Here is a 12,487-nt window from a genome sequence, read left to right as displayed (position 1 = left end):
TGGCTGCAGAGACAGGCAGTGTGGCTGCAAAGGCCACGGCCGCCCACTGGAGCTTAGCCTGCAACTCCTCAGCGGAGACTTCTGAAGAGTAACCTGGCTCGGGTTCCATTTCAGTTTCTTCATCCTCCCTGTCTGCAGGGACAGAGCTGGGGTCTCAGAGAGGACACAGATGATGGGTCATGTCCTCCTTGCACGGGGTGTCGGGAGGACCGGGAACGTCACCCTGACTGGGAGGACTTTGGACCCAGGCCTGAGCATTCTTTCTCTCCGGAAGCACAGGGACAACACCTATTGCTTAATTACGCCAGCGAGCAGCCAGCGAGCTGGCCAAGCCACGGCAGCCCTGTCCCCATTGATCAGGAATAATCCGTGGCAGTGCAAGGAGCTTCCCAGCTCTTACCCAGGCACTCGGAGGATGGCACATGGCGATTGGTGGTCTGTCTTCCCCTTCCCCTTATTTTTCGGATTCAGAAACCAGTCATCACAGAATCTATGGAGATGGGCAGCTTGCTTAGGAGAGAGGAGATGGGGAGGGGTTCATTTTGAAAAGCAGAGCCGCACCTGGGATGAGGCAGCTTCAGTGACCCGGGCAGCAGCTCTTAGCAGCAGAGCCGGCATTTTCTGCATGTCTGTCCTGTGTTGCAGCCTGAGGTCAGCTCTTCACGTCCCCACCAACTGCACTGGACTGTGTTAAAAGGGTGGCTCGTAGCAGTCGCTGAAACTAACCACACAGGTTTGTGTAAAATCATTTTTGTGCAATGAGGGGTGAGAGCTCAGACTTCCATTAACAAATTTGAACCTGTGATTTGCAGAAACAGGGGAAATGATCGGACTGCCTCATGGCGTTTGTTAGCTCAGTGATCCGAAACACGGCCTTTATAATTTTGAGATTCAGATTATGTCCTTTAAATTCTGATGATATAGGTATCGGATTCTTCAGGAACAAGCTGGATGTGACTCAGAAATAGAACTTTGCCTAGGATAGGGAATACACTTTCCAGTTCAAGAATTAAGGGAAGAAGAAACTTCTAAGTGCTTTGATGTGACCTTGTGCGTGGAGAAGACTTGCTTTAAAGGTGAACTAGGTCCTAAATTCACAGAATGCTAGGTGGACAAAGCCAGAGGGAAACTTACTTGTCACCCCACCCCATTTTGTCAGCAGAGGGGAAGTGACAGGCCGGCATCAGGGTCCCTAGGTCAGTGAGGAATGTGCAGACCTGTGGCTCCTCAGAAAGCAGCGCAGCCATCAGCATCTGAATTCGTGTCTCACCCAGGGTGTGCCCAGCTCCCATCCTGGCAGAGCCCTGGCTGACACAGAAGGAGGACCCACAGCAGGACTGTTCTGCTGGTGATTTTTTTTAAAGTAACAGCTTTATTGAAATTAGAACTCACCTCTCATAAAAGCATACAGTTCTAAAGCATACAGTTCAGTGGTTCTCATATATTCACAGAACAACACGGCCATCACCACAACCCGAACTTTTCACATTTCATCCCCACCGAGGAGACTGCGTGTGTATTACCATTTTCCCTTCTGCCAGGCCTGGCATCCGTCGACTTCCAGTTCTCATGTAATATAGGTCATGAGACCTTTGGGCCTGACATCTTTCACACTGTGTGATTTCAGAGTCACCCATGCTATAGCACGCAGTGCTAGCACGTTCTAATAAGCTTCCATTGTATGGCCCAGTGCCCTCTCATCTCTTGGCAATCATTGGGAATATTGCGAATAATGTACTATATGGGTGTGTAAGTTTTTGTGTAAACATGCTGTCCGTTCGCTTGGCCATGTACCTTTTAGTTGAATTGCTGGGTCACAAGGCAAGTCTGTGTTGAGCGTTTTGAGGAACTGCTGGGCTGTTTTCTGAAGTGGCTGCATCATTTTACATTCCCACTAGCGGCGCGGTGGCTTCTCGTGTCTGCCCATGCTCACCAACACGTGTTACTGTCTTTGGATTCTAGCCTTCCTAGAGAGAGTTATGCTGGTAACTTGATCGTGTGGCAGCTTAGTACATTGTCTTCAGAGCTCTAGTGCAGAAAGAGGACTGAGACGGTATTTCAGAACTCCAGTCTCTACCCTTAACACACTTCCATCGTCTTGAACCGCTGGTGGTATATGCATGACTGTCCCATGCTACCTGATGAGACAGTTACACATGTACCCAGGTTGTTTAAACCTGTGGAAATGGAATACATTCAAATCGGAGCCACCAGCACCAGTACATACGCGCTGCAGCCCTGTCTTGAGTGTGTTGAATGTTGGAGTTGAATCAAATGCTGTGACACCTGTAGTCTGCCATCTGTTGTTTAGGTGGCCAGTGTTTGCCTCTCAACTGTGTGTCAAGTTCTGTGCCAGAGACAGGTGCCTTATCCAGAGAGGCATACACAGTGGCCTTGTCTTGAAATAAATAGGTTGCACTAGTATGGTATTTAAAGAACAGAGGGTGGGTGAAGAAAGGGAAATTCCAACGACAAATTTAGCAGGCCCATTTAAAAGTGGAAACTTTCAATTTAGCCAAACCAAAAATAAAAGGTATGTTTTCTTGGTTGTGGCCAATGGGATGGGACAGAGACAGTCCTGCTGGACATCATGAGTTATAAGTGTGTCTGTCGCTGAGGCAGAAAGAGAACCTTGAGTTGCTGGGCCCCTGTGCTAGTCTGGGCTCTGCAGGTGACAGGTAGAAGCACCCTCAAGCTTCACATCTCCCTTCCTCATTCAGAGTCCCTCAGACATGGTTCCCTGAGCACAGCGCAGAAATACAGGTGCAGAAACCCCTCTTCTGCCATACTGACCCCACCAAGGCCGAGCCTTGCACAGGGCTTGCTCAGGCCAGAGTTTGTGATCCACGAAAGATTCAGAGCATCCAAAATGATGGAATGGAGGTGGCCATTCACTTCCTCCTCCACAAAGAAGAAACAAAATGACAAGTACAGAGCTGCATTTTGAGGCAAGTGACCATGAGAGAAGACAAAAAGGACAAGAGAGGGACCAGAACCTCATGAACTCCAAAGGCCTGGGACAGCACCATAGAAGGAGAAGCAAAATACCCCAGCATGCACCACCCAAGGGAAGAAGAGAGTCTCCCCTTTGCAAGGGGGAGAGTGAAAGAGAACGTGTTAGTCACCTTTCTGTTGCTATGATAAAATACCTGAGATAAACAACTTGAAGAAAGGTTTATTTCGGTTCACTGTTTCAGAGCTTCCAGTTTGTGGTCATGTGGCCCTGTTGTTTATGTCAGCAGAGTCATAGGGTCATGGCAGAACATCAGGGAAGGAGGGAGCCAAGCTGCTCACCACATGGCAGCCTGGAAGCAGAGAGACTGGAATCCCAGCACACCCTTCAGGGGCACACCCCAGGAACCTACCTCTTTCAGCTTCCTAAAGCCCCACCACAGCCCAGGAACACCACCAGCTAAGAACAGGCCTTTTTAGGGATGTTCTAGCTCCAAACGTAAGAGTCCCAGCAACCAGTCAGCCCAGATGCTGGCCGTCCCAGCTTCTGGAAAGCCAGCCAACCCTCACAGAATTGGAGCTTACTTAAATAAGTAACCTGACTCAGCACAGTAGTCCTGCCTCAGAACAGGACCTTGCAGCAGCCGCAGTCCTGCTGCTGGGCATGCAGTGGCCCTGCCCATGGGGAGCACCACTGTCCCTGGTGCCTCGCACCTTGCTGTCAGGACAGAGACAGAACGCAGTGGTCCTGCGGTCCCCGTGGCCTCTCCCAGGCGCCTCTGGGCCCACACCACTCACTGCTGCAGGACAAGGGCTTCAGCGCCCTCCCTTGCTGCGGCTCCAGCACAGCGGCGGTCCTTGCTGAGGTCAGAGCCAGCACCAGCAGTTCCTGAGGAAAACCGGACACTCCTGTGGTAGGAGGAGCACACTGTCAGCTCCCCATACCCCCTGCGGGTGCACACGCCTGCCTGAGCTGCTACAGCACCCCTCTCACGTGGCCCCCGGAGACAGTGGGTCTCTGCTCCCCCGTGGCACACACTGTGCCCCAAATCAGTCATCACAGCCAGAGAAGCAGCGGAGCGACTTCCCCATAGTGCACGCCTGGAAATAAAGCCAATGCTGATAACAGCCTGCTCCCAAGACACAGCCTCAGGAGAAGCTGCTTCCTAAGAAGGCCACCTCGGAATCATGGCAGGGACACTTGATGCACCAGAAGCAAAAATTTCAACATGACAGTGATTTAGGGATGAGATAGAACCTCCAAATAATCCAGATAATATAGGGGAAATGCAACTCCCGATCCGCTAGATGCCCGGTACGCCGAGTTCATGTTCCCCACACTCGAAGAGTTCATTCTAAGGAACAACAGAGGTTAAGTGTAGGAGATTTGTATTGAGGGAAAGATAGCTTCTAAGAGAGACAGAAGGGGACCTGGAAAGTGGGTTGCTGCCAACTCCACTTACTGGGAGGCTTTATAGAGCAAAATCACAAGGTGGGTATAAGGTGGGTCAAACCTGTGATCAATCAATAGGATATCAAGTATAGCTACTTAGGTTATATTGACCCAGTGGGGAAGCAACTCAGGTAGCAAGAACAAGGCCCTTTCCTGGAAGGGATAGGTCAAGGAACAAGGACTAGTCCCCACCCAGGTGTCTGGCGCCTATGTAGAATATCAATTACTACTGTTTATCCCTCTGGGAAGTATGTAGGTGTAGTCACTTCATCTTTGTCTTGGGGCCTGGCCTTCTAGGAATGTGCCTCCACCCACAGTTGTAATGCTTCTTATCTTCTGCACTGACTTCTTCAAGGACCTAACCCTGTCTAACTGCCTATAATATTTCTACCTAACTTAGCTGTCTATAATATTAGTGTAAGAAACATGGAAAAAGGTAACATCATGGCTCCAAGAGAGCATCATAATTATAGCAATAGCTCCAAGAAATCAAAATGGATTATGTTCCTGATAAAGAATCCAAAAGAATGACTATTTTAAAAGCTTAATGAAGTCTAGGAGAACACATAAACAGTTAAGTAAGATTAGGAAGACAGTGGTGGATACGAATGAGAAATTCAGCCCAGAGACAGAGATTTTGAAAAAAGAACCAAACAGAAATCTTGGAAATGAAGCTTTCAATACGTAATATAGATATAGATATATAGATATAGATAGTTACAAGAAGCAAAAACACTGTTTCAGGCAGAAGGAAGAATATCTGACCTTGAAGAAACCGTCTTTTGAAAAACTCCAGTGATACACAAGGGAAAAGGAAAATGAACAGCATTTAAGACCTTTAGAAAAGCATTAAAGGAACAAACATCCACATTTCTGGAATATCTGAAGGCAAGGACAAAAAAGTTAAGGGCATAGAAAACCTGTTCACTGAAATAATAGTGGAAAACATTCCCAATCTTGGAAATATATGGACATCCATTTAGAGGAGGCTTCTAGAATCTCAAATAAGGCATGCCCCCCAGAAATAGTCCCTGTGAAACATTATACTCAAAATCTTCAAAGCACAAGACAAAAAAACTAAAACCTGCAAGAGAAAAGCACTAAGACTCCCTTAAAGATATCCCCATTAGACTAATAACAGAAAATTCCTTAGCAGGTTTCCTATAGGCCAGAAGGTAATAAAATGACATATTCCAAATCCTGGAACAAAGTAACTGCCGACCCAAGGTTATTATATTCGGCAAGGCTATCCATTTGAAATGAAAGAGAAATAAAGTCCTTCTGAGACAAGTAAAAATGGAAGGAATTTGTGACCACCAGACCTGCCCTACCAAGGATGCTTAAGTGAATCCTACATCCAGAAGTGAGAAGAAGGTAACTACCATCATGAAAGTATGCAAAATAAAAATTCCACTAAAAGCACACACAAAAAAGAATCAGAAAAAAATCAAACACTTGGTTGATAAACCATCAGTCTAAAAAAAAGTAAACAAAAGAGGAAAAATGTATGTACAAAACAATCAGAATATAATCATCAAAATATAAAAGTAAATCCTTATCAGTAATAACCGTGAATATAAATGAACTAAATTCTCCAAGTAAAAGATAGAGATTGGTTGAATGCATTATTTTTTTTAAACCCCTAACAATATGCTGCCAGAGAGAAACTGAAAATGAAAGGATGGAAGATGGCACTGGAAACAAAAGCAAGTAGGAGAACCTGTTTTTCCATCGGATAAAACAGACCTTAAAACAAAAGGAGTTAAGAGGAGACAAGAAGTTCACTATGAAAGTCAAAGGATCAGTTCAACAAGAAGATATAATGACTGTGAACATGTATGTACCCAATGTCAGTGCCCCATCTTATAAAACAAACAGTAATGTTTTACACATAAAGGGAGAAAGGCACCAATACAATAATAATGGGGACTTTAACCCTCCACTTGAGCAGAGAGAGCATCCGGATCTCCACCTGCAAAAATCAACAAAGAAACATCAGGGTTACATTATACTATAGATCAAGTAGACTACAACACACCACTGAACAACTGAGAATACCGTTCTTTTCATCAGTATATGGAACTTTCTCTAGGATAGAGCATGTATTTAGGCCACAAAATAAGTCTTAACTTAAAAATACTGAAATCATATCCTTTATCTTATCTGACCACAGTGGAATAAAATTAGAAGTCAACAAAAAAAAAAGAAATTGTAAAGGTTATACAAATGCATGGAGATGAAAAGTGCAATTTTGAATGAACAATAGGTCATTAAAGAAATCAAAATGAAATTTAATTTTTTTAAAAAATAGGGGTAGGGATATAACTCAGTGGCACAAGCACCTGCCTGGCAAGTGTAAGGTCCTGAGTTCAATTCCTGGTACAAAAAAATGAAAATAAAAATAATGAAAATGGAAAAATAACACCAAAACTTATGGGATCCAGCAAAAGAGTACTAAGAGGAAAATATATAGCAATTAGTACCTATGGGGAAAAAATTCAAATAAATAATGATACCTCTCAAGGATTAAAAAAACAAGAACAAACCAAATCCAGCATCAGTAGAAGAAAGTAAAAAATAAGACATCAAAGCAAAAATAAATAGAAACTATAAAAAGAATACAAATGACTAATGAAACAAAGTGTTTCTTGGAAATGGTAAACAAAATTAACAAACCTTTAGCTAAATTAAACAAGAAAAAAGAGAAGGCTCAGAAAAAATGAAATCAGAGATGGAAAAGGAGATATTATAACATTCCACAGAAATACAAAGTCATTAGGGATTATTATTTAAAACTATATGCTAACAAATTTTAAAAACTAAAAGAAATTGACAAATTTCTAGGCATATATGACCTTTCACAATTGTACCTGAGGACATGAAAAACCAGATTCAAAACAAGTGATGAGATTGAAGCAGTGATAGTCTCCTAATGTAGAAGAGTGCAGGACCAGATAGCTTCCTTGCTGAATTTTACCAAACTTTAAATGAACTGGCATTAGTTCTTGAGGAATACCCAGATAGTTGGAAGGGAGGGAATACTTACAAACTCATTCCATGAAGCCAGCATTACCCTGTTAATGAAAATCAGACAAGGACACAAGAAAGAAGAAAAAAGAACAATAAACCAAGTCCATGATGAATATAGATTCAGACACGCTTAACACAATGCCAGCACACCAAGATCACTTACCATGTTCAAGGATGGTCACTGCATGCAAATCAATAAATGTAATATGTCATGTAGAATGAAAGAGAAAGACAGGATCATCTCAAGAAAAGGTATTTGATAAAACTCAACACCCCTTCATGGTAAAACTCAACATTTCTTCATGATGACAAAAAAACCTTCAGAATATCAGGAATCGAAATAATACACCTCAACACAGTAAAGGCTGTCTCCACCAAGCCCACAGCCAGCATCGTAGGGAATGAGGAGAAGCAGAAAGCATTTGCAGGTCCTGACCAAGACAAGGCTGGCCATTCTCACTGCTCCCGTTTGATATAGTACTGCAAGTGTTAGCCACAACAACCAGGGGAGAGAAAGCAATAAAAGATACGAACGTGAGAAAGTAGGATGACAGCTGTCACCATGTACAGATATGATTCTCTATCCAGAATGACCTCAAGAGTAAACCAGAAGACTTGTGGAACTAATAAGTTCATTGTAGTAGCAGGATATGAAGTCAACTTACAAAACTCAGTAGCTTTTCTATACACAAATAATCAGTTTGCTGAGACAAGAATCATGAAACCAGCCCCACTCACCATGGCTACCAAAAACAAACAAACCAGATGCCTGGGAAAACCTTATACAAGGAAGTGAAAGATTTAGGCAATGAAAATTACCAAACACTGAAGAAATTGAAGACACTGAAATACCTATCTCTATAGATTGGAAAAATTAATATTTTTAAATCTGTGTACTACCCTAAGCAATCTACAAATTCAATGCAATGGAACTCTTCATAGAATTAGACCAAAAACAATCCTAAAATTAATATGGGGTCACAAATAACCCCAAATAGCCAACACAATCATGAGCAAAAAGAACAAGATTATATATATCACAGTACCCACTTTCAAGATATACCACAGAGCCATAGTAGCCAAAACAGAATGTTATTGGCATAGAAACATTTGCACACACTAAGGGAACAGAATAAGCATCCCAGAAATAAGCCCATCTATGGCCAACTGATTCTTAACAAAAGTGCCAATAGCATACATTGGAGAAAGGACAGAATCTTCAATGAATGGTGCTGGGAAAACTGGATACCCATCTGCAAAAAACAAACTGATAGGTTTTTCCAGCACAGAGAGAAGTAAAACAGAATAAAATGCCTTTATTGTGGGTGCAGAGAAGACCACAGTAGGAAAGGGGTACGTGGAGCTTCTGAAGGCCTGGCCTAGGGTCAAAGGTTAAATAGGCCCAGGCTGGAGGTGGGGTTTAGGAGGTGGACCGCCTGACGTGGCAGACCAGGATTGGGCAAGAGCATGGGAAAAAGAAATAGGCTATTACAAAAAGGGAAGTAGGAAGTCCTAATTTGACTCAGAGGAAGAAGGGTGGGGCTTAGCACATGGCCTCTAGTGACCAGCGCCATATTGGCTCAGCACCATAGCACATGACCTCCAGTGGGCAGTGCCATAGTGACTTGGCAGGAATTATAGTGAGGTGAGAAACCCATTGCAAACTTGCCCTGTCTCTCACTCTGTACCAATATCAATTCAAAGGAAGGCAAAAAACTAAATGTCAGGCCTGAAATTCTGAAACTATTAAAGGAAAACACACAGGAAACCCCTCCAGACATTGGTATGGGCAATGATTTTCTGGACAGGACCCCAGAAACAGGAAAAAAAAAATTGACAGGATCACATCCAACTGGAAAGCTTCTAGCTTGGTGGAACAGCCAAGAAAACAATCCATGTGAAGAGACAGCCTCCTGAATGAGACAAAATACTTGCTAACTAGTCTCCTGCCAGACAGTTAACTTCCAGAATTACAGAGATCTCAAAAAACTTCATAGAAAACCAAGTAAGTAAATTTTAAAATAGGCAGATGATCTTAACACTTCTCAACAGAAATGTAAACGGCCAACAAATACATGAAAAAAAATTCTCAATATCTTTAGCCATCAGGGAAATGCAAATTAAAACTACAGTAAAACCATCTCACCCTAGCTGGAGGGGCTATGATAAAAATAAACAGACAAGAAATGCTCGTGTGGATGTGCAGGGGGAGAAAAAACCTTTTATATTGTTGGCAAGATTATAAGTGGAGCCACTATGGAAAACAGTATAGAGATTCCTAAAAAAAAAAAAATCTGTCATTTGATCGTCCTATCCCACTTGAAAGGAAATGAAACCAGTATAACAAAAAGTTAGGTGTACACCACATTTACTGCGGCGCTGTTCTTAACAGCCAAGCTACGGACTCAGCCTCGGTGCCCATGAACGGATGGATAGGTAAAGAAAATAGGGTCTAGTGACACAGTGGAGTACTGCCCTTCGCAGCAAAACTGAGGGAACTGGAGGGCTTTGAATGAAGTAAGCCAGTCATGGAAATAGACGGCTCCTTCACACAAAAAAGCTTCAAAATAAAAGTTGACCTGAAGGCAGACTGGTGATTACTGGAGATCGGGAAGGTGTCGAGGGCGGGGAGAGGGAGATTGGCTCTGATCAGTGCACACTGTAGACATACATGGAAATGTCACACTTAACCCATTAATATTCACATGTGTTTATAATTTTAAAAACAGAAATATGAATTTACTGATGCTTCTCGGAGAATTTCACACATTCTGTTTTTATGCCTTTTCCTTCTCCCTGGAACGTCTCTTTTACCCCAGTTATAATGGATGTCCATATACTTTGTCATCTGAAATGGTCCACTTGCAAGTAAAAGAGGATGCCAGTCACAGTCCTGTCAGGACCCAGACAGAGACCAGGACAGCTGGCAGGCGGAGTCCCCACCCAGCTCCGTGCACACATCAATCCTCTCCTCCATGGACAGTGCGTCCACCGCCATCCCCCTCCCGTCGCTCTCCTCCACAGACCCTGCAGCACACATTAGGGACATGGGGCCTGTGGGGCCATCTCATCTGGTCTCACCCTCTGCACCGGCATGGTGGGCTTCTCCAAAACAGGGTCCAAGGAAGGGCCATGGTAACTAAGAAGTAGCTAAGAAATTCTCACAAAGTGGAGAAAGTCCTGAGACCGAAGGTTGGAGGAAGCTCAGGTTGTGGCTATACCAGTAGACATGTAGGGCTAAACACACAGTCATCCCTTTGTATTCATGGAGCATGGCTTCCAAGATCCCCAGCAGATATCAACATCCGCATGCTCAGGTCCATTTTTCAGAGAGGTTTACCACTTGCGTGGGACCTACACACACTGTCCCATATACTTCGTCATCTCTGGATTCCTTACATCCAATACAGTGTAAATCCTACATCAATAATTGTTTAGGAAATGATTTTTTGTTTTGTTTTTTTTTGGTTTTTTTTTGGTTTTTCTCCGGTACCGGGAACCGAACTCACGACCTTGTGCTTGCTAGGCAGGCGCTTTGCCGCTGAGCTAAATCCCCAGCCCCTGTTTAGGAAATGATGACAAGAAGAAAAGACTTCCGTGTTCGGTAGAGACACAGTTCCCTTTCAGGTATTTTTGGCCTGAGAGTAGTTGAATACAAGTGTGTGGCACCCCCAGACAGGCATGTTGGACTTCGGGGCTCTTCCAGTCATCCACTACATCCCAGGGATGCTAACGGCACAGATAGCAGAACACTTTCATCGGGCTCTGCAGGAAAACAAGTCACAAACAGTGAATGTATTTGTGGCTCCAAATGATGACTTTCTGATTCATTTCTAATCCAAATCCTTATCAGCTTGATTTCTTCAATTAACACCCTCATCTGGCATAAGTACCTCCTAGAGGTCATGTTTACATGTGACAGTTCACAGTGTCCCCTTCTGTTTTCCAGGATCAGTACAAGTTCTGCTACGAGGTGGCCCTGGAATACTTGAATTCTGGCTGATGGCATAACCGGCTCTGCAGACAAACCCTCTCCCGCCACAGGCCAAGATGGTCCACAGTGTTGCTGTAAATGAGATGGAGACTTCTCAATACGCTTATTTTGCTTTGCATAATTGGCTCTTATTAAGAGCCCAAGGAAGTGTTTGTAAACTGCTTGCACTGCCCAACTCCCGGCCATGCTGCTGCCTGACAGAAACACAGAGCATACGGTCGTCAGACACTGTCCTCCTCGTCACTGTCACCGGCTTGGTAGAGCAGCGTGGACATCTGCCGACTGAAGAGCACAATTATATTCTTATGAAGGAATTTGTACCTTTGGGTATTTTTTTGTGGCCCGTGATCCTCCTATTGTTACAGCTGAGTGTATGTTTTTGTTCTGTGGAGAATGCTACCTGGCATTATGATAATATATTATTTTAGTTAATATTTGTATTTTAACATGTCACGTGATAGAAGCTTACCTAGCTGTCCAGGACTAACCGGCGAATGTACTGAACAAAGCTGTGTTGTAGGAGCTCTTTCCGTCAGATGTGTATGTTTCCAAGGGAAAAGCTCGGGAGGACTCAGTGCGAAGCTGCAACATGGTCAGATCCACAGACCCAAGGCTTTCCCCTGTGTTTATATTGTGAATACTTTTGATTTCATCAAATTATTTATTCATTAAAAGGAATTTTTGTGAAGCACAGTGAGTGACAATCATTTTTATGAAACCTTGGAAATGACTGATTGTATGACCTTACCTTGTGTGAATTCTCAATAAACAACGACCCGTGCCACTTGTGGTGTATTCCTGGTGTCCCAGGGCATGGGTGGAGGCCACCCCATCACACCAGACCACAGGGGCGGGGTGCACCTGGGACCTTGTCCTAGTCCATGTTGTGTTTCTGCAGCACGAACCACAGCCTGGGTGATCTATAAGGAAATTGACATCCGGAGACTGGGATGTCTGAGGCAGAGGGGCTGCGTCCAGTGAGGGCTTTCATGCTCCATCACAACTTGGCAGAAGTGGGCACAAGGGGGGCACGACAGAGAGGTCAGGGGCATGAGGGA

At 44.0% G+C, this 12,487-nt stretch overlaps 1 protein-coding gene across 1 annotated transcript in view; it reads left to right on the top strand.

Moving 5' to 3' along the window:
• Positions 1–12,213, top strand: part of Ptprm (protein tyrosine phosphatase, receptor type, M) — a gene marked incomplete at its 5' end in the record, with an annotated part of 513,011 nt that extends 500,798 nt beyond the window's left edge. Inside the window, 1 exon segment of the mRNA XM_005372618.2 lies at positions 11,385–12,213. Coding sequence (XP_005372675.2) covers positions 11,385–11,438 — 54 coding nt within the window.
• Between the last annotated feature and the right edge of the window lie 274 nt (positions 12,214–12,487).

This window comes from Chinchilla lanigera, unplaced genomic scaffold (genome assembly GCF_000276665.1).
Source record: "Chinchilla lanigera isolate Chin_1 unplaced genomic scaffold, ChiLan1.0 scaffold00001, whole genome shotgun sequence".
Classification (NCBI taxonomy): Eukaryota; Metazoa; Chordata; class Mammalia; order Rodentia; family Chinchillidae; genus Chinchilla; species Chinchilla lanigera.
Note: the sequence above shows the minus strand (reverse complement) of the source record. Positions and strands in the feature narration are given on the sequence as shown.